The 23,146-nt window shown below is 43.2% G+C and overlaps 2 protein-coding genes across 3 annotated transcripts; both read left to right on the top strand.

Annotated features, from left to right (window-relative positions):
- Nucleotides 1–1,966: 1,966 nt before the first annotated feature.
- CPG21 (cuticular protein glycine-rich 21) lies at nucleotides 1,967–4,529 on the top strand. 2 transcript variants are annotated; one of them, XM_012695237.4, is made up of 4 exons: nucleotides 1,967–2,332; nucleotides 2,468–2,569; nucleotides 3,188–3,816; nucleotides 4,278–4,529. In XM_012695237.4, exons 2-4 carry the CDS (start codon nucleotides 2,549–2,551, stop codon nucleotides 4,432–4,434), a joined length of 807 nt encoding a protein of 268 aa, XP_012550691.1. In that variant the 5' UTR covers nucleotides 1,967–2,332; nucleotides 2,468–2,548; the 3' UTR covers nucleotides 4,435–4,529. The 2 variants fall into 2 exon arrangements, with proteins under 2 accessions (XP_012550691.1, NP_001128676.2); NM_001135204.2 differs by lacking the exon at nucleotides 1,967–2,332 and having other exon boundaries at nucleotides 2,552–2,569; nucleotides 4,278–4,434.
- Nucleotides 4,530–12,915: 8,386 nt separating this feature from the next.
- CPR40 (cuticular protein RR-1 motif 40) lies at nucleotides 12,916–22,776 on the top strand. The gene is made up of 3 exons (NM_001173242.1): nucleotides 12,916–12,964; nucleotides 21,572–21,828; nucleotides 22,403–22,776. The coding sequence occupies exons 1-3, from the start codon at nucleotides 12,950–12,952 to the stop codon at nucleotides 22,770–22,772; spliced, it is 642 nt and encodes a 213-aa protein (NP_001166713.1). The 5' UTR covers nucleotides 12,916–12,949; the 3' UTR covers nucleotides 22,773–22,776.
- Nucleotides 22,777–23,146: the final 370 nt, after the last annotated feature.

The following is a 23,146-nucleotide window of genomic DNA, read 5'->3' on the forward strand; positions in this document are numbered from 1 at the left end:
CATCCAATTCCATTTCGGCAGTGTATCATAACATATTGGTATGTAAGGAATCTTGATCTTCACGACGACTTAAATCTAGAACCGACACGTAAGTAATTTAAGGAAGTGTTAGAACGCTACTTTAAAAAAGCGGCGCGGCACGATAATCCTGGCTTATCGTGGTCACCGCTAACTATACATCACTGTCGCTATATGTCGCCGAAAACATACCTTGTCGAGTCCCCTGGATCCACTCTCGGTGCTTTTAAGCTTTTCAAGCACCGGTCACCGTCCTCGTCGAACTCGTCAATTACGACGAAGATTTGAACGTGCGAATTAGCCCATATACACAACCCACTGAGCTTTTCACCGGATTTTCTCAGTGGGTCGCGATTCCGATCCGGTAGTAGATTCAGCGAAGCATTTCTCTAGTGTTAGCAATTCTCTCAGGTGGAGCTCGTGAGCTCACCTACCGGTCCTCGCGAAGTTAGAGTAGCCCCTTAGACTGCCAATGATAAGGTAGGGAAAAAAGTAGGCTGAGATCGACTGGTAATCAATAAAATAAACTTTTCAAATGTAAAAAGAATGCGTTCAAGTATAATCTTATGTAATCTTGTGCAAGCACAAATTGAAAAACATTTTTCTCATTCAAAGTAATGAAAAAGAAATAGAAATACCAGTATGTTCCTTTAAAAAATATGTATAAAATAATAGGAAGAACTAGTAAAAATGTATCGCAAACAACATAATTAAAGCAACAAATATTTAAATGCTAGATTAGGTAGATTTATAAATATAAAAATTTAAATATAGAAATTTTATAAAACGATATTTCCTTATTGAATAGTGTATAGCCTGTGATCGCTAGAATTAGTTAGCCTAAATATCATTCCTGAAAATAATCGTTCCAAATTTAAATAAAACATGATCATGAGTGGGATCAACGCACATTGTAATATGTACCTAGATAGGCCGTAATGTAAACTGTTAGTGATGGTCGTAGGAATTCGCTGAAAACGGGCAACACAGGACCGACCATTGCGGCGAACCTTGATGAACATTATGGCCAGCAACTAGATAGTTTTATTATAGTGAATCACACAGATCATGTTTTAGGAATAATTAAATGACTAATCGTTGAATTCCGCAGAACTACTAAGTAAAATAGTGTAAAATTTATATATCAATAACAAAAAACCAGGTGCTCATTTGTTTTTCCTTAGTGGGGCATACTAGTTCTAGATGCAAATTAACTTGAGATCCGTAATTATTGTGCGTGCATGAAATCCTTAAAATTTGTTAGAAATATTCATAAAAATAATTCAGATTTTTTCACACGCATGGTCAACTTTGAAGTCGTCGTGGCCTAAGGGATAAGATGTCCGGTGTATTCGTGTTGAGCGATGCACCGGTGTTCGAATCCCAGGCGGGTACCAATTCTTGTAATGAAATCCGTACTCAACAAATGTTCACGATTGACTTCCGGATTGACGGTGAAGGAATAAGGCATGTCCTCGTGTAATAAAAATGAAACCCGCAAAATTATAATTTGCGTAATTACTGGTGGTAGGACCTAATGTGTTGACAACATTGTTGATCGAAGTGTTAGAACTTGGTGAATTCAAAACAGTAACCAATGTCTTTTTAAGGAACTTACTTTGCCAAATTTATGTTATTAATTTTAACATAGATATTTTAGCCAATAATTTTCTTGTGAATATGAAAAGTGTATGAAATATTTGCAATTGCATTACCGAAATTTCTTGAACGACGAATATTAATAATTACTTCTTCGAAGCTGTGGGTTATTTACGAAAGAATTATTAAGTTAATACAATTCATTTTGCAATAATATTTGTAAAATATTTTTGTTATTTTATATTTAAAAAAAAAAAAAAAGTAGATTACCGTCATTTAAATCACCACAGATAGACTTTATGACTCCTACTCTATATGAAGTTGGAGGACGCGCCTTTGTATGTCAACCAAATCAAGAGAGTCAACTATCTACTCAGACGTAAACGGAATAAGGTCTTCAGATTGCAGTGGGCTATATATTGTTTGCATTTTAATCATTTTTGTTTTATGCAAATCGATGTGTGAAGTGGAGCCTCAAGCATTCCATAAGAAAAATACGACTCTCTTACAAGTCGGTCGTCTCGGAAATATCCGAGCCTTCGTCGGCTGTAACTTTTTAAATTAAATTACTAAATGTTAAAGTGCAAACTCAGGTGATTGATGCTTCTCATCCACTAATAGAGTCACAACGGAACTATTATAATTTTATAATCTATGCTAATTCATCGGTTTGACCTCGTCGCGCCTTGATTTAAGGATCTTGTTCCACTTTTTGGTATGTTTAATTTTAAATTTATTATTAATTTAAATGCTAATCAAATGTCATTGAAAAATGAGACGAATTTGATGCTTTATATCGATTTCCTAAAGGTTGCTTCCCCGTGTGTCATGCTCACAGAATGTGATCTAGTTTCAGATCCTGCACATTATTTGCGGCGTCAACAGGCTCTGTGTGACTGAAGACTTCATTAAGTCAGTTACATTAATCATTATGATGCCGATGATTAAATTAGTAAGTACCTATTGATTATATAATATATAAATAATATTATGCAAATTTTTATAAAATATGCCTAAGTGATTGTTTTTTTTTTGTATTTTTTTTTGTTTCGGTGTGCCAGCTCATTTTTATAGTGTTTGTGTTCACTTCCGATGAAATACTTCGAAAAAAAATGTGATGTTTGTGAGGTGCTAGCGCTCGCCTGGGATATAATATGGTGAAATTATAATTTGAAATGTTTTTAAGGATGAGCAACACGTGGTCCACGGTCTTTTGCGGCCCGCCAAGCATTTCTAAAATTGAATATTTTTTATCGACTTTCTCCCATTAATTCGTTTTTCTGTTCTTTTCTTGTTTGTTTATAAAAAAGAAATAAGGTTTCGTAAATTATTAATTAGAGTTAGTGTATGGGCGGCCCCGACAAAAAAATAAATAAATTTAAATTGTCCTATTGATTAAAAAGGTTGCTCACTCCTGGGCTAGATTTAATTTCAATGAAAATAACGTTTTAATAATATGTTATTTTTTCTATAAAATAATGCTTTCTGCTACGGTTTTGAAACGTAATGGACTCAATGCAGCTTTTATTTTTATCTTTTTTTTTGTTATTTTGAATCTTGTCATTTTTAGATACTGCTATTGTTCCTGTGGTCTGCGGTTCAAAGTTCACCCTATGATGATGGCAAATATAAACCGAAAAAATATGATTTTTACGATGATGGAAAATATTATAGACCTTTAGATGAAGGAAAATACATTCCAGGAGATGAAGGACGATACACCTATATTTATCAACAGGGCTTATATCCATTCGATGATGGGGACTATCGATACGTGCATCAGGTTGGCCCTAATGGTGGTTTTGGTGGTAATGGAGGCTTTGGAGGTAACGGAGGCTTTGGAGGTAACGGAGGAGAAGGAGGTTTTGGACCTGGTGGTCCAGGAGGGCCAAATGGCCCTAATGGCCTTAACGGACCCGGTGGACCTCCTGGGCCTGATGGCAGAGACCCTGGCTTTAGAGAACGTCCTAGTAAATATAGTGGAATTAGAATTTACGCTAGTAGATATCCTTATATTCACAAAGTCATCAAGGGACTGGTTGAAAAATATGTGTCTTTCGATGGCTTACACTTTGGAAATGAATACGATAGCAGTTCCAATCATTTCAAGAAAGTTTATGCGGACAAAGAAATTGCGGTTAAGTGCAAATATCTAACACCGAATTTCAAAGTCAACGAGACATCCGAATTCGTAACTCAGTGAGTACCAATTGAAAATTCATTGCCTTTTTACAGATTGGGTGACATGATTATCTCATGTTAACGGTAGGCAGCGGCTTGGCTCTGTCTCTGGCGTTGCTGACGTCCATGGGCGACAGTAACCATTCACCCTCAGGTGGGCCGTATACTTGTCTGCATATCAAGACAATAAATTAAAAAAATACTGGCACTATTTACATATTACTTATAGTTATAGTAAAGCATAGATATATATTTTCCAGCCATATATGTTGACAGGCCCGTTAATTTTAAACCATTATCGAAGTATAAGAAGAAGAAGAAGATAGTTAGATAGTTATACAGAAATAAGATCGAAATCTCAGTTGCACTGAAATAACGGTTATTTTAAAACTCAGACAGTACGGTATAAGACTAATATGGTGTACCTTTTGAAGTTATGTTTAGTCCCATTAGAGACACATGATAAATTCTTCTTGCAGATACCCACCAACAGTGAACCTTCCAAACGGTGAGAAGTTCGGATCATACTATAGTTTCAGAGGAACAAAGATTTTGGATACTGTTGCGAATTCACTTAAAAATAAACTGAAATTAGAATACGAGGTGTTTGTAAGGGTCGTCGACGAAGTATCTTAATGAAAATAAAATATATTTATTCACTGCGATTTCTTCAGACTTTAACTTAAAATGGATGTTTTAAATTTTACCTTGTCAATAAAACTTAAAGCTGACTTCATTGTCTTATTAATAATGTTCCCCGACGACAACTGGAAAATACGAACGAAAGAACATGGTAGGGTAATAACTTGAAGGGAAAAAACTGGATAAGATTGTGATCATGTTGAATACTGTTGAAATTGAACTTTATTGTTTAACTTTAAATGAAGTTGGCATATAAATCAGATGAATTAAAATTAAGTAAGGCAGTAAAAAGGTAATCTTCATAGTTTGTAAGCTAGTTACCTAAGTATTTGTACTGCTAAAGCGAACATAATATCAAATCTTTGTCTTAAAAGTTATTAAATCAGAGAATTGTAACAATAAAACCGATAAGCTCACGGTCCATGTGGTATTAAGTGAATATCGGAATTTACATTTATTATGACCAGAGAGCTGCCATCTTATCTACGGCCACTTTGCGATAAAAATCGGTTGGATGGTGATACTTACTCCCTTTTTTTGGCAGGGGGCCGAACCTCCTACGCCCTCCTAGGTCCCTGCGCCTAGGAGGCACGCGGAGTATATGCGACTAGACGTTCCGTAGATGTTGGGAGCGGATCGCGGGTTCAAGAATGGTATTTAGGGCCCTGGCCACTAAACAACTCCCCTGCACTCTCGCTTAAGAGTCCAATCCTCCGAGGTCAGAATCCAGGAGGGTAAGGTATTACCGCCGTCAACACTGCAACCAGACGCACGGCTCATGCCAAGGACGCACGGCCGACGGAGCGTTGGAGGCGAAAAGAAGGCTCTGGAACGTCGACGTCACGGTATGGCGGCCCGTCAGGCCACCCAGGCGGTACCACTTGTGTCCCGGGATACCGTGCTCTGTCGGAACCAGTTTGGCGGGTCGGGACCAGATACACCACCAACCGGTCCCTATTATGATGTCACTCCTGAGCGGCATGCTAGAAGTGCTAGTAGCACGTCGCTCGGCCTCGACCCCCTCAGGTCACTCCTTCACGAAGGTTAGGTGATGAAGGTGCTACCCACCCCTGCTTACTAACATAGCTTTATTTTTAACACAATACGCCTACAGTCATGCATTATGCAAACGCAAGTTTGCTGGTGTGAATTTTATTACAAGTGAAATTCAGCGTGGAATTCATTCGTGAACCGGCAAAGGTTTAAAAGCTACGGTATAGTCACATCACACATTACAGGCCCACCGGGTGTCTTAGGTGAAGGGATAAGATCGTATATTAAAAATTAAACCTACAAAAATTATAATTTGCATAATTACTGGTGGTAGGGTGTCTTGTGAGTCCACACGGGTACCTGCTTATTTCTGTCGTGAAACAGTAATACGTTTCGGTTAGAAGGGTGAGGCTTACATTGTTCTGTAAAAGGACAATGCCCAAAAGTGGGCCAACTTTATGTCAAAACTATTTGTACTTGAAAAACTATGCCTTATTTTTTCACGTTGTTTAGCTTATGTATCAACATTTCTTTCAACCTGGCATTGTTTTACAAAATAATTTACTTATTTGATAACATCCCAAAACTGAATGCCATAGTTTTTAAATTCGCCAATAGGCAAAGGGCTTAGCCCATAAAGCCTTATAGTAAACCTTTAAGCGGCCAAACGAAAGCGTTGACTGTGACTTGAACAACAAATTAAAAAAAAATAGCTAATGGTTATAATTCAGACTTTTTAGTTTATTTTTGTTCAATTCAACATTGTAATAATAATTATTACTTAAAACCATGAATTATTTAATATTTTTAGATATTATTGATTCCATTAGTAAAAATCTCAATGGCCTACCATTACTCTATTCTTATTTTAATAATATATGATCAGAGTTTTGGCAGCAACCCGAGTGAAGCGTCACTTGAAGTTTTATTTTAATGTTTTTTTAATAGTTTATTGTGATGTATAATATATAAATTGGGTGTTGTTTTGTGTATTAAACGTCAATAATCGTTGTTCACGATTATTGAGGCATTGGAATAAAACTGAAGTCGACTTTGAAGTCGTCGTGGCCTAAAGGATAAGACGTCCGGTGCATTCGTATCGAGCGATGCACTGGTGTTCGAATCTCGCTGGCGGGTACCAATTTTTCTAATGAAATACGTACTCAACAAATGTTCACGATTGACTTCCACGGTGAAGGAATAGCATCGTGCAATAAAAATCAAACCCGCAAAATTATAATTTGCGTAATTACTGGTGATAGGACCTCTTGTGAGTCCGCACGGGTAGGTACCACCGCCCCGCCTATTTCTGCCGTGAAGCAGTAATGCGTTTCGGTTTGAAGGGTGGGTCAGCCGTTGTGACTATACTGAGACCTTAGAACTATATCTCAAGGTGTGTGGCGCATTTACGTTGTAGATGTCTATGGGCTCCAGTAACCACTTAACACCAGGTGGACTGTGAGCTCGTCCACACATATAAGCAATAAAAAAAATAAAAAAAACTGTGGCTAACATAGCAGTGACTGTTTTTTTTTCAAAATAAAAGGTCTCCGGAAATTCACGCTCCCTCAATGTGCTATTCATCGAGTTGACGTCAAAACTGCCAAAAAGCAATAAAAAGAGATAAACCAGCTTTTTATTGAAAAAAATAATAATATAACTACGACAGAATAGGCTGTATAGGCTACGCTCTTTGCCTGCTTATTGGCGAATTTAAAAACAACAGCGACAATATCGTTGCCGGCTTCCGGATTTTCATTTCATTTTATTATTATTATGAGGATATAATAATAATAAAATGTACGTAAGGGCTTATTTCTAGCAACATTAACCACAATTAATTTATTGAATACTGTAAATAATGATGAGAGCGATTATTGATTTCGAAGAAAACAATTAACAACTTAATTTTAGCTGCAGAAAAAAACAGATTTCTCTTAAACCTGGGTGAGAATATAAAAATCGTTTTCTGATTATGAAACGATATTTCTTTGTCTATCAAATTAAGTTAAAACCATCATGACCCGACAACTTTTTTTAAGGGCCCAAACGCCCTAAGAAAATGGGCATTGTGCTTTAAACTTATAGTTCATGTCTGAATACTGGTGGCGTCATTGATATTTACTTCGTTGATGTTTATGAGCTCCAGTAACCACTGCACACTAGATTGGCTGTGAGTTTGTAGACCCAACTAAGAAATAAAAGAAATACTATTGAATTTCGGCTACGCGTCGCTGTCACTGTGTTGGATCCAATTTTCATGCTTTACGCTCTATAGATTATAAGAATTTACTACACTGCTAGTGTACTGTTGAGAATCAATGTGTGAGATTCTTGAGTGGAGATCACGTACTGGAAAGCGCAGTTTGAGACGGACAACTACCAGATGGACTACCAGATCTAGTAAATATCGCTGGGTCACGTTTGATGCAGGTGAAAACGGACCGGGCGCTTTTTTTTTCCTACCTATGCTGCAAGCCTAGAGAGACTATTTCAGCTTCTCCTTCACGTGTAGTTGAGCTCACGGAGCTCAAATCGGGCGTTGCTTACATTGGCCCTAGAAAGAGCAGTGTTTCGTAGAATCTACCTTCGTATTGGAAAACGCGACCCACGGAGAAGATCCGGCGACAATCTCAGTGGGTTGTGTTTATGGGTTAATTTATTTGCCGAGCCCTTCGTCGCAAGCGACGGGTTCGACGGGAAATATGACTTGAGGTGCTTGTGGTACCTAAAAGCACCGTTAATGGATTGGGAGGGTCCGTAATGACCTGCTTAGGGCGACGTCGACTGTTTACCATTTGGTCCACAGGATGGGGTATGTAATTACCGGCGGCCACGACAAGAGGATTTTCATGTCGTGCCGCCTTCTCAAAGTGGCGCAATGATGTCGACAGTAAATACTTACTCACTAAGTCAAGGTCATCATGGAGATCCACATTCCTTAGGAACCATGGTGCTCCGATGGCTAACCTGCAAAAACAGGATTGAATGACTTGAAGGGGCTTCAAGTTGGCGCGGGCCGCGTGAGCGAACACTACGCTTACATAGGCCATGACGGGGCGTATGCAATTTTTGTAGATTGTCACCTTATTACGAAGGGACAATTTACTTCGCTTGTAAACCATAGAATAGAGGCGTTCTAATATAAAGGCGGTGCGGTCGCGTAGCGTTTTAATGTGGGGTCGGAATGTCATCCCTCTGTCGAGGGTGACCCCTATATATTTGACCTTTGAGGTCCTACGGTATGGGCTGACCAAAGAGTGATGGGGCTAATGGCGGAGGTGTTAACCCGCCTATTAGCGGGTGGGCTGCTCGAAGTAGTATTCGGAGGGCAACCCCTTTAGAAGAGCACCGTTGTGCTTTTCGTGGGGTTTATGTCAATGCGCTACTTCCGGAACCACTGTTCCATGGTGGCTACTGCGATTTGGAGTCGAGACCGGGCGCACTGGAGATTTATTGGAGAGGCCTATCCTCAACAGTGAGCAGCTATAGGCCGAGATGATGATGCGAATAAGATAAGTAATCCATAAATATTGTAGGTACACATGGACAAGAACCACTGAAGAGATTCTTATTTACACTTAAGTACAGTTAGGTACAAAAAGGCTCAAGAATTTATCGAACATATTTCGTGCATAGCAATAAACTCAGATATAATGTGATCGCCCTGACTTTTATTGAATACGAAACGACCGAAAAATTTATATGGAACCTTAATTTTCCTCCTCATTGGACAGCGGTGAACTCACCAGGTCCCGATAAGTATCCGGTTAGATGTGTATTGGATGAATCATAATCTTAGCGGGTTCGGAATGTGTCATTGAAAAAATGACCTTTGGTGCTTTAAAAATCTTGTTCAACTGACAAGTATTTAAGCAGAGCAAGAAAAAAATATGTTTTTTTTTAATTCCATAAATTGTACCATATTGTAAAGTTGTTTAAAAGTGGTTGGTTTTTTTTGTTCATTGGATTGATCGTAAAACTGCATCTTTCAAAATAATATGTGGATAAAGGCTGTAGAAATCACAATGAATATCTCCGCCTACGTTTTTACTGAAGGTTGAAGTATTTTTGCTCGAAGAGACATATTATTATTCATTTAATCGAGTATAGTGTCGTGCCATATTATATTCATACATTTACATGCAGTATGCACAATAAATACTAAACTGGAATGTTACAATAATTATAATTAGTGTGTAAAATAAATAAAACTACACAAGTTACTTGTTTTGCAGTGAATTGATGAGTTTATCTCTGAACAAAAAGACGATTTTTTCTTAATTCGCTTTGAATGTCCGACGAGAGTCCTTATGTTAAGTGAATACACAGAAAAAGTCGAGTGCTTGCGTAATTTGTGAAAATAGAATATCGTTTCTTTTAAGCGTACTACAGCTATCGATATTAGGACGTATTGTAAGCCGGCATGCTCAGAAACTGTTATACAAAAAAATTGAGACTTCGGTCACATATTCCAAAATGCGGACGACATACACGATATGAAGTGATCCGATGATCTAAGGATGTGTTTGTCTACTAATACATTTTTCTAAGGATATACTAGGTATTTCATTAGTGTTCTAACCCTGCTACCGTGGCCGCGTCGCTAATTAAATACCTGAACCAGGGGATGCAGCAAAGCATAGAGTAACAAAAAATGACTTTGCATAATTACTGGTTCTAGGACATATTGCAAGCCCAGCCCGTACGGGTAGGTACCTCCATTCGTACCTATTTGTAGAGAAGCACTCATGGGTTCAGGTTCAAAGTGCGGACAGTCGTATTAGGTGGGCCGTAACTTTGTATAAGAGTAAATGTAACACGATATTACTAAACAGTCACAGACTTCGAATATCGTCCCAGGGCTGATTGTTTTTTTAAGCATAGATGGATGGACGAGCTTATAGCCCACCTGGTGTTAAGCGCTTACTGGAGTGTTTTACGGCAGAAATAAGCGGGGCGGTGGTACCTACCCGTGCGGACTTACAAGACCTCTTACCACCAGTAAAAATAAAAAGTAGCCGTAAAACTCATGTTGTTATGTATCTGAATTACAGTAACCACAAAGCAACTAGTGAACCGTAATCCACTGATATGCAGCATAAAAAATAGAATATTTTATGATATGCCAACGAAATGTATAAAAGTAAGAAATAAAATCAAAAAGGTGTCCAAATCTACTGTATGTTGTCAGATTTAAAATTCAATATTAAGTATGTATGTGTATAATTTAGTTGGAATTACGCAGTTGACCTGATCAATAAAACGAAGATAAAAGATTCGTACCCTTTAAGTATGTTGAACTCATTGGATGCATACAGGTCACTAACATTCGCTCGATCGAATAAAAAATATCTGTGTCATGGGCGACAACTCATCCGCATGATGGTGCACGTTATATTTATTGAACCTTTGCTTTTTGTTCATTTAATGTTTGTTTCAAATCTTTACTTCTTTTATATTTTAGAATAACTACGTTCCAAAAATCCGAAATACAACAACAACAAAAATATACCGCATATTATTTTATTGATACTGGATTTTGTTATTGTCGTATTGTTTTAAGGAAAAAGTTTTTTATGAGTATAACCTGGAGCGGTCACAAATGTAATAGACTGATCATATTAATTTTACTTTGGGAATTTCGAATTATGAGTAGATGTAGAAGCAGATCGTTAGACGACGTGGTACTTTGGCAGCGAGGGGACATCAGAACTTAAAATTCTTCAAGAAAACTGCCACCGCTTTGGAAACCGCGGAACGTCTGAGAAGAGAAATATTGATAAAGGTTGGTTGATGTCAGCCTAGATCGTCATCATCATCATCATCAGCCCATAGGCGTCCATTTCTGCACTTAGGCCTCCACCAAGATTTTAGGGAATGATTGTGAACTCGCTGGGCTTAGGTACCATCTTGCCTATTCTTGCTGCGAAGTAGCAAGGCTTTCTGGTTTGAAAGGTGAGATAGCCGTTCTACAATGCAATTGAGAGGTCGAGCCCACAGTTTCAATAATCACCTAAGACCAGGTGAACTGCGATCTCGTCCACCCCGAGAATGGGCACCAATGTTATTGCTATTATTACGTCATGGTGCTTCATATCCTACAAATTATGAGCGTCAAGAGGGTGTGCGGTTTATTTGGGATTTCGCAAAGCTGATCCGGGTCACCGAAGTCGCAACGAGGTTCAAGCGAACCAATAAGCTGTTCGCCTAAGTGTCTGAGTTCTGACCGCAGTGACCGCACGGGTACGTGCACGACACGTGGGTGGCGTAATTTACGTTGTAGATATCTATGGCCTCCGGTAACCACTTAACACCAGGTGGGCTGTGAGCTCGTTCGCCAATCTATGCAATAAAAATGGCCATCACGAAGGTAACTGTAGCTTCCACTACAGATTATGGAGCAAAGCCTGCTGAGAATGGTGTTTTACGTCTCAATCGATAGGACTTTCGCGTCAAGCTTTTTCCTTTGTAAGAGCTGTAGGAAAAAAAAAAAAGCTGACAAACGAATGACTTTTTTATTTTTATTTTTTTTATTGCTTAGGTGTGTGGACGAGCTCACAGCCCACCTGATGTTAAGTGGTTACTGGAGCCCATAGACATATACAACGTAAATGCGCCACACACCTTGAGATATAGTTCTAAGGTCTCAGTATAGTCACAACGGCTGCCCCACCTTTCAAACCGAAACGCATTACTGCTTCGCCGCAGAAATAAGCGGGGCGGCGGTACCTACCCGTGCGGACTCACAAGAGGTCCTACCACCAGTAATTACGCAAATTATAATTTTGCGGGTTTCATTTTTATTACACGATGTTATTCCTTTACCGTGGAAGTCAATCGTGAACATTTGTTGAGTACGTCTTTCATTAGAAAAATTGGTACCCGCCTGTGGGATTCGAACACCGGTGCATCGCTTCAACACGAATGCACCGCACGTCTTATCCGTTAGGCCACGACGACTTCAAAACTTTACTTACTTGACTTATCATTTGAATCGGAAAGGTTTGTGGCAGAAGTATATTATAAGGGATCAGAGTATGTATGTATTTGTGTGGGTCTTCAGGCCGCTCCGCTAGTAATTTCTGAAAATAAAATTGCGGGTTTTGATTTTCATTCCTGGATGTTATTCCTTCACCATTGAACCCGTTTGTGGGCAAGAGTCCATTTACAAGGACATCACACTATAAAAAAATAATTTCCATTAATTGCTACCACTAGGTACTGATAGCAGTAAAATCGCTAGTTTACGAACAAATTATACAACCGTCTTGCAAGTAGGCGTAAAGTTACCAAAAGGCTTGGTATGGCTGCGTCGTCTCGTGTAATATATATCGGACCAGCCCAAATAAGTATCCTTGAATGCCAACCTAAAACTAAAATTAGCATTTACACAATTAAGATCGATGGATTGTTGCAATAAATACTCCATTTTAGAATTTGATGGTCGTATATAAGAAACGAGAGGCGTTACGAACTATCATTCTTTTTTTTTAGTTCACAGTAAGCTAGAGACATGAAAGTGATATTGGTAAGTCTACATTGATTTAAAGTAGAATGCTTGAAATTATATTTCTTAATATTATGATGTTTTATTACGACAAATATACAATATATAAAAGACATACAAGTTGTAGCCTGACATGATAGTTATTGAGTTAATGAATATGAAATAAATGATTTCAATAATTCTAATTTGAACTATATTATCTTAAATCCAATCCAACGCTTAGTTATTTTAAATGTACCTTCGAAAGTGAACCCTGGTTTGATGCGATTAAAATTGTTGAATTTATATTGGAAACAATGTTTCTCCATAAATGGAGAAGCATCTCTATTATTATTACGGGGTCGTCGTACTCCCTTACGGGGGCACGGAGCGGGCCTCGGGGTAAACCCCACTACCCGGGCAGACGCTCCCTGCCACATAGGGCAGGGGTGAAATAGATGCAGGACTGGATTGGGGGGAGGGCTGTTCGCAGCGTGCCTCGGCACACTCACATCGACAAAAATACATACATATATATAATACGATGGGCAGTCTGGTGACGGCTCGATGCCCGCGGCGATGACACCCCGGCGCCGGCTGCTGTCCTCTGCTTCCTTACAGCTATAATATATTTTTTTTTTTTTTTTTTTTTTTTTTTTTTTTTTTTTTTTTTTTTTTTTTTTTTTTTTTTTTTTCCTTATTATCTAACTACAACTAACTACTAACTAAACTAACTAAACTACTATATACAACAGGGACAACAGTCAGCAACCGTGGGGCCCGCCACCGGCCCCATGCCGCGGCCCCACCTCTACAAACCAGAGGAGGAGCCGCGGCACTAGTTTGGCGCTCACCCGTTCTGGGCTCCCCAAAAGGGGAAGACCATCGCGGGGAGGGACCGATGTTAAACACTCCCCAGACGGGGGAGTGGTCCACCCAACGGGGGTGGGAAATGGGTCCCCATAAGGGGGCACCCCAACGATGTGGGGGGAAGTGAAGAGTGTGGACAGCTCAGTCCCATGGGGGCACTCATTATGAGCACTCCCATATCACTCCGGTTAAGCCGACTATCTTACCATAGCCGGGGGTTCCAGTAGCTCCCTTGGTAGCGCCCGACCATCAGGTGGTCTGGCGTGCAAGGGAGCTATATTGTGGAGGTGCTCGTGGGGTCCACCGTCAGCCCGCTCGTAAAGATTACGAGCTAGCCTCCGGATGAACTCCTCGAGCGACTCCACATCCAGATCCCGGGCGATTACGTCATTTCTGACGTAACGCCCTGCTCCGACTATCGTGCGAAGAGCCAGATTTTGCTGGACCTGTAACCTCGCCCGCATACCCTGCGGGATGAGGTGATACCAGGCCTCAGCTGCGTACGTGATACGGGAACGGACATACGTCTTATAAATGCCGAGCTTAGTCCTGACCGGCAACCTGGAGGCCAACACCGGCCGGAGGAGGAATCTCGCACAGCGAGCGGCCGCCAACGCCTTATTGGCGTGGGCGGTCATCCTCAAACTCCGGTCGATATCGACCCCCAAGTACCGGACGCTGGACCTAAACTCGACATTAGCGCCATGGAGACTGAGCTGTCCCGGGACGACTGTTGTGCGGACCGGACCGAAGAGGATAGCCGCAGTCTTCCCCACGTTGACCGCGACCCTCCATCGATCCAGCCACTGGGGCAGTAAGTCCAAGAGCCTCTGCATCCTCAAAATGGCCGCAGAGGGGACGTTGGATGACGAGAAGTAGGCGCTGTCGTCGGCAAACAGCGCCAACTTCACGTCTACTTCCCACGCTTGGAGGTTACCCTCGAGCGTGGGAATGTCGTTTGTGTAGAGAGCGTAGAGGAGTGGAGCCAGGACGCTTCCCTGCGGAACTCCGGCCGTGACTGGGCGCACCGACGACTTGGCGCCCTCGACCGCGACAAAGAAGGATCTTCCCTCCAGGTACGACCCCAGCAGTCGCACGTAGGCGTGCTGGAGGTCCGTGTTCTGCACCAGCTTGTGGATCAGTCCCGCATGCCAGACACGGTCGAAGGCTTTCTCGATATCGAGAAAGACTGCGGCCGTGTACTGGCGCGCGTTGGACCGATCCGCCAAGTGATGCATGACGCGGACCAATTGCAGCGTTGTCGAGTGACCGCTGCGAAACCCGAACTGCTCGGGTCTGGGAAGGATGTGCGGCGACACAGCCGTGTCATGTATGACACGACCGTTTCAGGGAAGTGGAAGAATGCGAGGGAGGGAATACCGTCCTCTCCCGGCGCCTTGCGCCTCTTCATCCGCTTGATGGAGAGGCGCAATTCACTGGGAGTGATGAAAACATCATCTCCCAACGGTGGCACCGGGGAGGAGAGTAGGTTCGCTACGCTCTCTTCCACCGATTGGTGGAATGCGGCCTCTGAGGGTGCAGAGTCATTCGGAACGAACTGCCGCTCCAGCATTGCGGCCAGGACATCGGCGCGGGCCTGAGCCGAGAAGCATCGGTTGCCCCTCTCGTCCACGAGTGGACAAGTCGGGGCAGGCCGATTTGAGAGCTGGCGGCAAAGTCGGTGGAGGGACACGGAAGAGGGGTCCTCACGGGCCTCCTCAATCCGTTCCTCCCACGCATAGCCCCGAAAGGAGCTAATCTTCGCCGCCAACTCCGCTTCCAACTCATTAAGCTCGCGCTTGATCCTGGGACAACGAGTTGTCGCCCAGAGCCTCCTCAGGCCCCTCTTCCGGCGAATAATCGCCTTCAGATGGGCCGGGAGTCTACCTCTGGGCCCGCCGCTGGGCACAAGAGTCGTCGCCTGGTCAATCGCTCCCCTGATGGAGTCGACAAGGCGGACTGCCGCGTCGTCGACCCCCTCAGGGGTGTTGGGGTCCTGAATTACGGGAAGGTCGACTAGTCGTCTCTTAAAGAGCTCCCAGTCGACCTTCGGTCGTAGGGGCGAAGTCGCAACCCGGGTGAGCCCCATTCCCAGTGTCACCAGGACAGGGAGATGTGGGGTACCCAGGTCGTACAGTGCCTCGATCGTTACGGGGCACCGTAGCCCCTTATGAACACACACGTCCAGCACATCGGGCTGGTATCGCGCGGCGGTCGGGACGTGCGTGGGTTCATCAGGGCCGACCACAGAGTAGTCGCCCCTATCGGCATCTTCTAACAGCCGCCTGCCCACTGCTGTGTTAAGTCGGGAACCCCACGCGACGTGCTTCGCGTTGAGGTCCCCGACCAGCAGAGCTGGGCGGCTGTCGTAATTCAGGGCCCGTCTTATATCCTCAGGATGGAATTCAGGCCCCGGGGGTCTATACGCGGCATAAATCCGCATATCTCCCCCCGCGGTGTGTACCCTCACACCGACTGACCTTGTCGATGTGAAGGACAGCAAATCCAACTGATCATGCACCACGTCCCGCCTGACAAGGGCCGCAGTGCCCCTGAACGGCCGCCCGGCAGGGGTAAGCTCGTCACGTCGGTACATGAAATAGTTGGGAATCCTGAACACATCCTGAGGTTTTAACAAGGTCTCCCCCAGCAGCAGAACCTCAGGGTTGTACTCCTGGGCGAGAACCAAGAGATCGTTTTTTCGGGATCTTATCCCATCGGGGTTCCAATAGATGATGCGAAGCTCCTGGCTAGCCATTGAGCCTCGCTATCAACTGGTAGAACCCCGACAGGATAGCCCCGATAGGGCTAGCGCCAGAGGCGATCTCGCGGATGACTCCGGAGATCACCTCGGCCAAGTTCTCCCAGAGTGCCAGCAGCCATGCAGCAAAGCCGGCAGGCTGAGAGGCCTGTCGACCGCTGCGGCGCTCGCGCTGAGGGCGGGGGGGAAGGGGGGGCTGACTATTTAAATTATCTATATTACCTTCGACCGGATGGGCCGAAGGCAATTGCGGGCTTGTTGTCAATAATTGGGCTGGTGGGGAGGCCTCAGCGACCTCCATGGTTTCGATATGGGTTCTCGATGGGGGATCCGGCACTATAGGCTCTGGTATGCCCCTTCTTGCTTTTTCTTCCTTTTTCCTTGCCTTTTTTTTCAATTTTTTGCGTCTATTCTTTTCCCTGTTTTTTGTTGTCGTACGACCGCTAGTCGGGCAAGGTATTTGTTGTGGCAATGGAGCAGCAGTAGTTCGACCACGGGGAGCAGGAGTAGGCTTGGATTTGGTTGTCTGCCGTGGCGGGTTGGCCTGTGCCATCAGTGTAGACGCCGATGGCGACGCCTCCACCACCACAGCAGACGGAGCGGAGTGGGAAGGGGGAGGGGGCTGGGAAGATTTCCCTTTCCCCTTCCCCTTCCATATTGCTACTGGTTCAGATGCCGGAAGAGCTGCACCCCCGGCTCGAGGCGCCTGAGGCGCAGGAGGAGGGACGGTTACTCCCATCATCCTGGCCCGTTTGCGGTAGACCGCACACCGTCTGTCGACGGCGGAATGGTCCTTCCCGCAATTAGCACAGGAGAATGGGCCGTCTCTCGGCCTCGGGCAGTCCGCTACGATGTGCTCCCCGGCACACCTTACGCAACGGACCGCGCGATGACAGTTGTAGGAGGCGTGTCCGAAGGCCTGGCAGCGATGACACTGCGCAGGTCCTCGGGTTGGACGCCATCCTTCAACCGTCACCCCCGGCAGGTACAGCAGTTCGTTGACTGCGTACAAGCGGGCGAGACCGTCCTTCGAGAGGTGATCCAGGGCTACGTGAAACACGCAGCCCGGACGCCCTCTCTGGGACCTAATGCACCTGGCATATCGAGCCGGGAATCCCAGCTCCTTCAGGGCATTGACGATCTCTGCCTCGTCGGTGTCGGCAGGGAGGCCCCGGACCGCCACCTTCGAAGGCATCTCCTCCGCCAGGGCGTAACAGTACCATTTAATGGCACCGTCCCTGGCAGAGGCCTCCGACAGGTAGGCCTGGACCGCCCTATACTCCTCCACCGACGTCGGCAGAAATCTAAAACCGGCGCCGAAGGGTCGCGCCGAGGGGGCGCGGCCTAGGCGCTCCCTTATGGCCGCCATGTGGCGGGACCAATTTGGAAGGGCCTCCACCATAATTGGCGGGTGTCGGCGCAGTACCTCCTGGGCACGACCCTTCGGCCTCGGGGGAGGGACTTGTGAGGATTGGGAAGTCCTCTGGGTGGTGGGAGCACCTGGCCTAGCTGCCATGGCAGCATAGGAGGTAGAAGGGATGGGATTGGGCTTTGGGACGTGTGGTCTGGTAGACTCGAGGTCCATATACCTGGTCGAATCCAGGTTACCCGCCGTGCCGCTTAGGGCGGGGGCACCTCGGGTTGAGTCTACCGGGATAGGGGAAAGCGTTGGGGAGGGAGAACGAGGAGGGGATCGTTGTTGCCTTAGGGCTATCCCTGTCCTGGCGGGAGCCCTAGGTTTCGGAATGGGTTTAGCTGGGATTGGACTCCCAGAGGGGGACGAAGATCTGGACGAGGAGGGAGTGACTGATTCTGTCGAGGAATGAGCTGAGGACGTGGTCGAACTATCCTCCCCCTCCGATCTGGAGGAAGGGCCTAGTCTGGGACGCTTGTCCTTATCGCTCGATGAGCCTCGGTCAGACTCGGACCTGGCCTTCTTCCGCGGCCGAGAGGGCCCAGAGGGATCGGTCAACGAGGGAAGATTATCTTCCTCCGGTTCGATCCTCAGAGTCCTCTGGGCCGCGACCGAAGGCCCGGGCAGACTGTCCGTCCCGAGTCCCATCGAGCCTATACGAGCTGCTGGCGTTGGTTGGTATCTGCTTGATTGAGGCATCACCTGTCGTCCCTTGTGAGACGGGCCGGGAGTGCTGATGAGCGGGGGTGAATTTCCCCCAGACATGATATCAAGGTCTAGCAGGCTTAATTGGTCATTGGATCCCCAGGGAAATCAGTTCGGTCAAGCTGAATGTTTTTGCTAGCTACCGACCGACCATATAGTTGTCGGTATTCAAAATAAATTGGTAACAGTAAACAAAAATTGAATTAGAATAACTAAATTCAATATTAAATAATAAGATTAAAAGACTGTAATTTAAATGGACTAATAACTATTTATGGGTAATGATAATCAAATGTACATTAAAAGATATGGAACAATAGTGGGGTCAGTGAGTATCCACCGCTATAATAATATACAATATAATAAATGAATTCAAAAACTACTAATAATACTAATAATACCAATTCTATAAAACAACATTTAATTAAGCTACTATAAATCAATAAATGAATAAGAAGTATACGTGTGTAAATATATATGTAGTTATATCTATTCCTCTTCCCGGCCAACACGGATTACCCCAGCGTATGCCGACAGACCGGTGGCCCCAGATTTGGCGGTTCCGAAAAAATATTCAGGACCGTGAAATCCCCACCTTCCGGTCAGCCACACCACACCCTGCAGCAACCCAGACAACCAAGTAATTAAAATAGAACAATAAATAAAATATACTACAACCTAGACAAAATTCCATAAAACTTGAAAAACCTGTAAACAAAAGGACGGCGGGAACACCCTACCAGAACCCTACTAAACTACAAAATAACAAAAGAAAACTAAATAATTAACTGAATCTAAAAGTGGCCACTTAAGAAGGTCGGCCGGTATACCAGAATTACTATCTACGTAAAATTAAATGCTAAAAAAATATTATGCTAAAAGTGGGTAGATATGAAAAAAATTTTTTATAAAGCTACAGCAGCGCCAATTATTTACACAGTACTATATTACAAAAATCTAAATTAATTTAATTTAATTTAATCTAAATTGTAAAAAATAATGAATAAAACTAATCTAAACTATTCTAAATTTTAACTGAGCTAAACTGGTATTATAGGGGTTCCAGCGCCATCAAACCTTAATAACTAGACCAATTTACCGGGTTTAGCGACCGCCCCGCCTAACCCCGAGGGGTAGGAGAGGACTGGGAGTGACACAGGGAGGCCAGACTCGATGGCGCTAACGTTCGCCGGTTTTATATCCAAATAAAACGGCGACGCAGCTTTCACAGGCTGGTCGACACCTACCCGTATTAAACTGGTGTTTAAAGAAAGAAGTGTCGATCCACTTACCTGGTCCCGGGTCCCGCGTTTCACTGCTCGGAATGTCTCCACCCCGAAACAGCACCGCTAGATTCAACACACGCACTTTGGGCACACACTGACTGCACAGCACAACACAGCAAGGGGCCACTTAGCCTGGTGTCCCGGGCATCGAGAAGCATCTCATTTCACGCTAAGCGATTACTTAAGCTCAAAGTCACCACATTGTAATGTTGATGCTCAGATGACTTTTGAGCTTTAGCGGTAACTTTCATCAAAAAACCGCATCCTAAACCTACAAAACAAACGATGCTTATGAGCCATGATCTGAATAGCGCTATAGGTCCAATGTATTTCGTACATTCTTAAATTATCAATAGAGTGTACCGGTCACCGCCCTCGTCGAACCCGTCGCTTGCAACGAGGGCTCAACGAGCGAATTAACCCATAGACACAGCCCACTGAGTTTCTCGCCGGATATTCTCAGTGGGTTGCGTTTCCGATCCGGTGGTAGATTCTGCGAAGCACTGCTTTTGCTAGGGCCAGTGTTAGCATCACTCCGGTTTGAGCCCCGCGAGCTCACCTACACGTTATGGTGAAGCCGAAATATCCTCTCAAGGCTATCAGCATAGGGAGGAAAAAAAATAGAGTGTTAATACATTTTTCAAGAAACCTTTTATACATTTTTAAGTGAAAACTACTTAGGCAGCGTTCTTTCTGATTTAAAAATTAATGAAACAGAAATAACATAATTTTTCGGAAACGAAAATGTTAATCGCAAAACAATACTAAAAGTACTGCAGGCTTCACTTCTGCTACATGTGAACTTCACGTATGTTTTTTCAACTGACAATGTAATGCGTTAGGGATTTCGCAGGTGTTGAAACTGTAACGTATGTTTGCTATGCGCAAAAATAGGCCGGGTGGTGACATCTCGTCAACTCGAAATTGTTGGCAGTCGGACTTAAAATAGGCCCTATCATTGCTACGCTGCTAGTTCACCCTCCTGGCCGAACCGGTCGCTTGCGACGAAGGGCTCGACGAGTAAATTAACCCATAGACACAGCCCACTGTGTTTCTCGCCGGATCTCCTCAGTAGGTCGCGTTTCCGATCCGGTGGTAGATTCTGCGAAGTACTGCTCTTGCTAGGGCCAGTGTTAGCAACACTCCCGCTTGCCCCGGTGAGCCCCGTGAGCTCACCTACACGTCAATGCGAAGCTGAAATAGCCTCCCAAGGCTATCAGCATAGGTAAGAAAAAGAAACGCTGCTATAGTGCGGTGCGGTACTGCTGTTGTTCAGAGAATACCTTAGTTGCCTTCACTAGATCCACGGCAAGAGATGTGGTGGTGCAATTTTAATATTCTAAATAGATATATAATAGAAACCATAGCAACAGTCATATCCTAAAAAAATGCTCGTTGAAAAAACGACTCAATCATTTCAAAGAATAAAGATAAGCTGAAGCTTTCGCTTCAATACTCCAATATTGGTGGAGTGCTTAAAAAAATACATTTGTACGAGTTTAGGTCATAAACTTTTTTAATAAATTTTAATGGCAATAAAATGCCAATTAAATTAAATTTTTTGAGTTTCGAGTTGCCAAACAGAATTTTGTTATTTTGATATTTTGTTACAGTTCGTAGTGGCTACCTGCTCACTCTTGGTATCCAGGAGTCAAGCTCAAGACGATGGAAAATACAGGCCAGAGATTTACGGCGACGGGAGTTATTACCCAACGAACGATGGAAAGTACATCAATAGTTTTGATGGACGGTACAGGAGCCTACTCAACAGAAATAGCAAATACCAATCGATCTACAACGCGTATCAGCCATATTACGCTAAGGCGCTGAATCAACAACTGTTGACTCCTTTCGTCAAGTACGGAAATGGGTAAGCTATTGTATTCTTTTGACTTTACTTATTATTAAGAGTTTTTGTTCTATTTACATAAACATATTAAACACAAATAATCTTCGTTGGATTACTGAAATAAAAGAGATATGAATTGCTAATTAACAATTTTTCTAACATATTGAACGTATCAAAACTATTTTAGCAAAAACGACTGTTCTAATGATATTCCTTTAGAATATTCTAAACAAAATTGGTAAACATAACTGATTTGAAAAGCTTAAAAGATCAAGACAATCATTACGTGAGCATCGAAATTGTGGTACTATATACTTAGTCCATGGTATTATTAATAAATAAGGGGAATTCAACTTATAAAATTCCAATAATACGCACTGTTTAGATGTGCACAAAAAATCAAGTAACCAATAATTTAAGCACTTTGTGTAAGCTGCTTTATTTTATTGCCAAATAGCAGCTACATGCCTTTGTTTTACAAAATTTGTCATCGACGATTATCTTAGTTTTCTTTTCTTAAATTTGTTGTTTTGAAATACGAATTTCAGTTTTGTTTCTTAGAGACGTAAATAAAACTTTGATTCTAATTTTTCAGTATTGAACAGACCGCAGAACCTTCTGTTGCTACTGTAACCTATCGCCCTCCAGTCGTATCGACATACCGTCCCTTAGTCTACTCATCGACCGTCAAGCCATTGGCTTACAGAACTCAATATGTGAACGACGGATCAGCAAATATAATACGGCAAGATAACGATGTTGACGTCAATGCATATCATTTCGCTTATGAAACGGATAATGGGATCGCTGCTGAAGAATCTGGGAGCGTTGAACCGACAGTAAACGGTGGTGGTACCAGAACAAGGGGTTTTTACGAGTACGTTGGCGATGATGGTTTGAAGTACAGGGTCGACTATACCGCCGACGAGAACGGCTTCAAGCCCGTCGGCGCGCATTTACCTTGAAAAGTATTAATAGTTATTAAATGAAACGACAATAATAAATTCGATCGATATTTAGAAGCCAATTTTTTTATTCATTTTTTTTTCGCATCACAGATAATATGTTCCTTCCTTTCCTTAATTTCAGTTTTCTTAAAATTCCTTAAATCCGTAAAAACTGAACTTACATACTATTGTGATGTTCAGTGCTATCAGTTTTTAGGTGCGAAAATAGCTGGTTAGATTCGAGCTGAACTAGTGTGGCACGATTTCCCTTGTTTTAAATTTTGTTTATTGTGAAAATTTAAATATTTTAACTTTGTTTTCTCTGGAAAGGGCCATTGGACCAAGGTGCAAGGAGCGTACTATTTACACACAATTCCAAAAAAAATATCTTT

The sequence above is a fragment of the Bombyx mori genome, chromosome 22 (assembly GCF_030269925.1).
Source record: "Bombyx mori chromosome 22, ASM3026992v2".
NCBI lineage: Eukaryota > Metazoa > Arthropoda > Insecta > Lepidoptera > Bombycidae > Bombyx > Bombyx mori.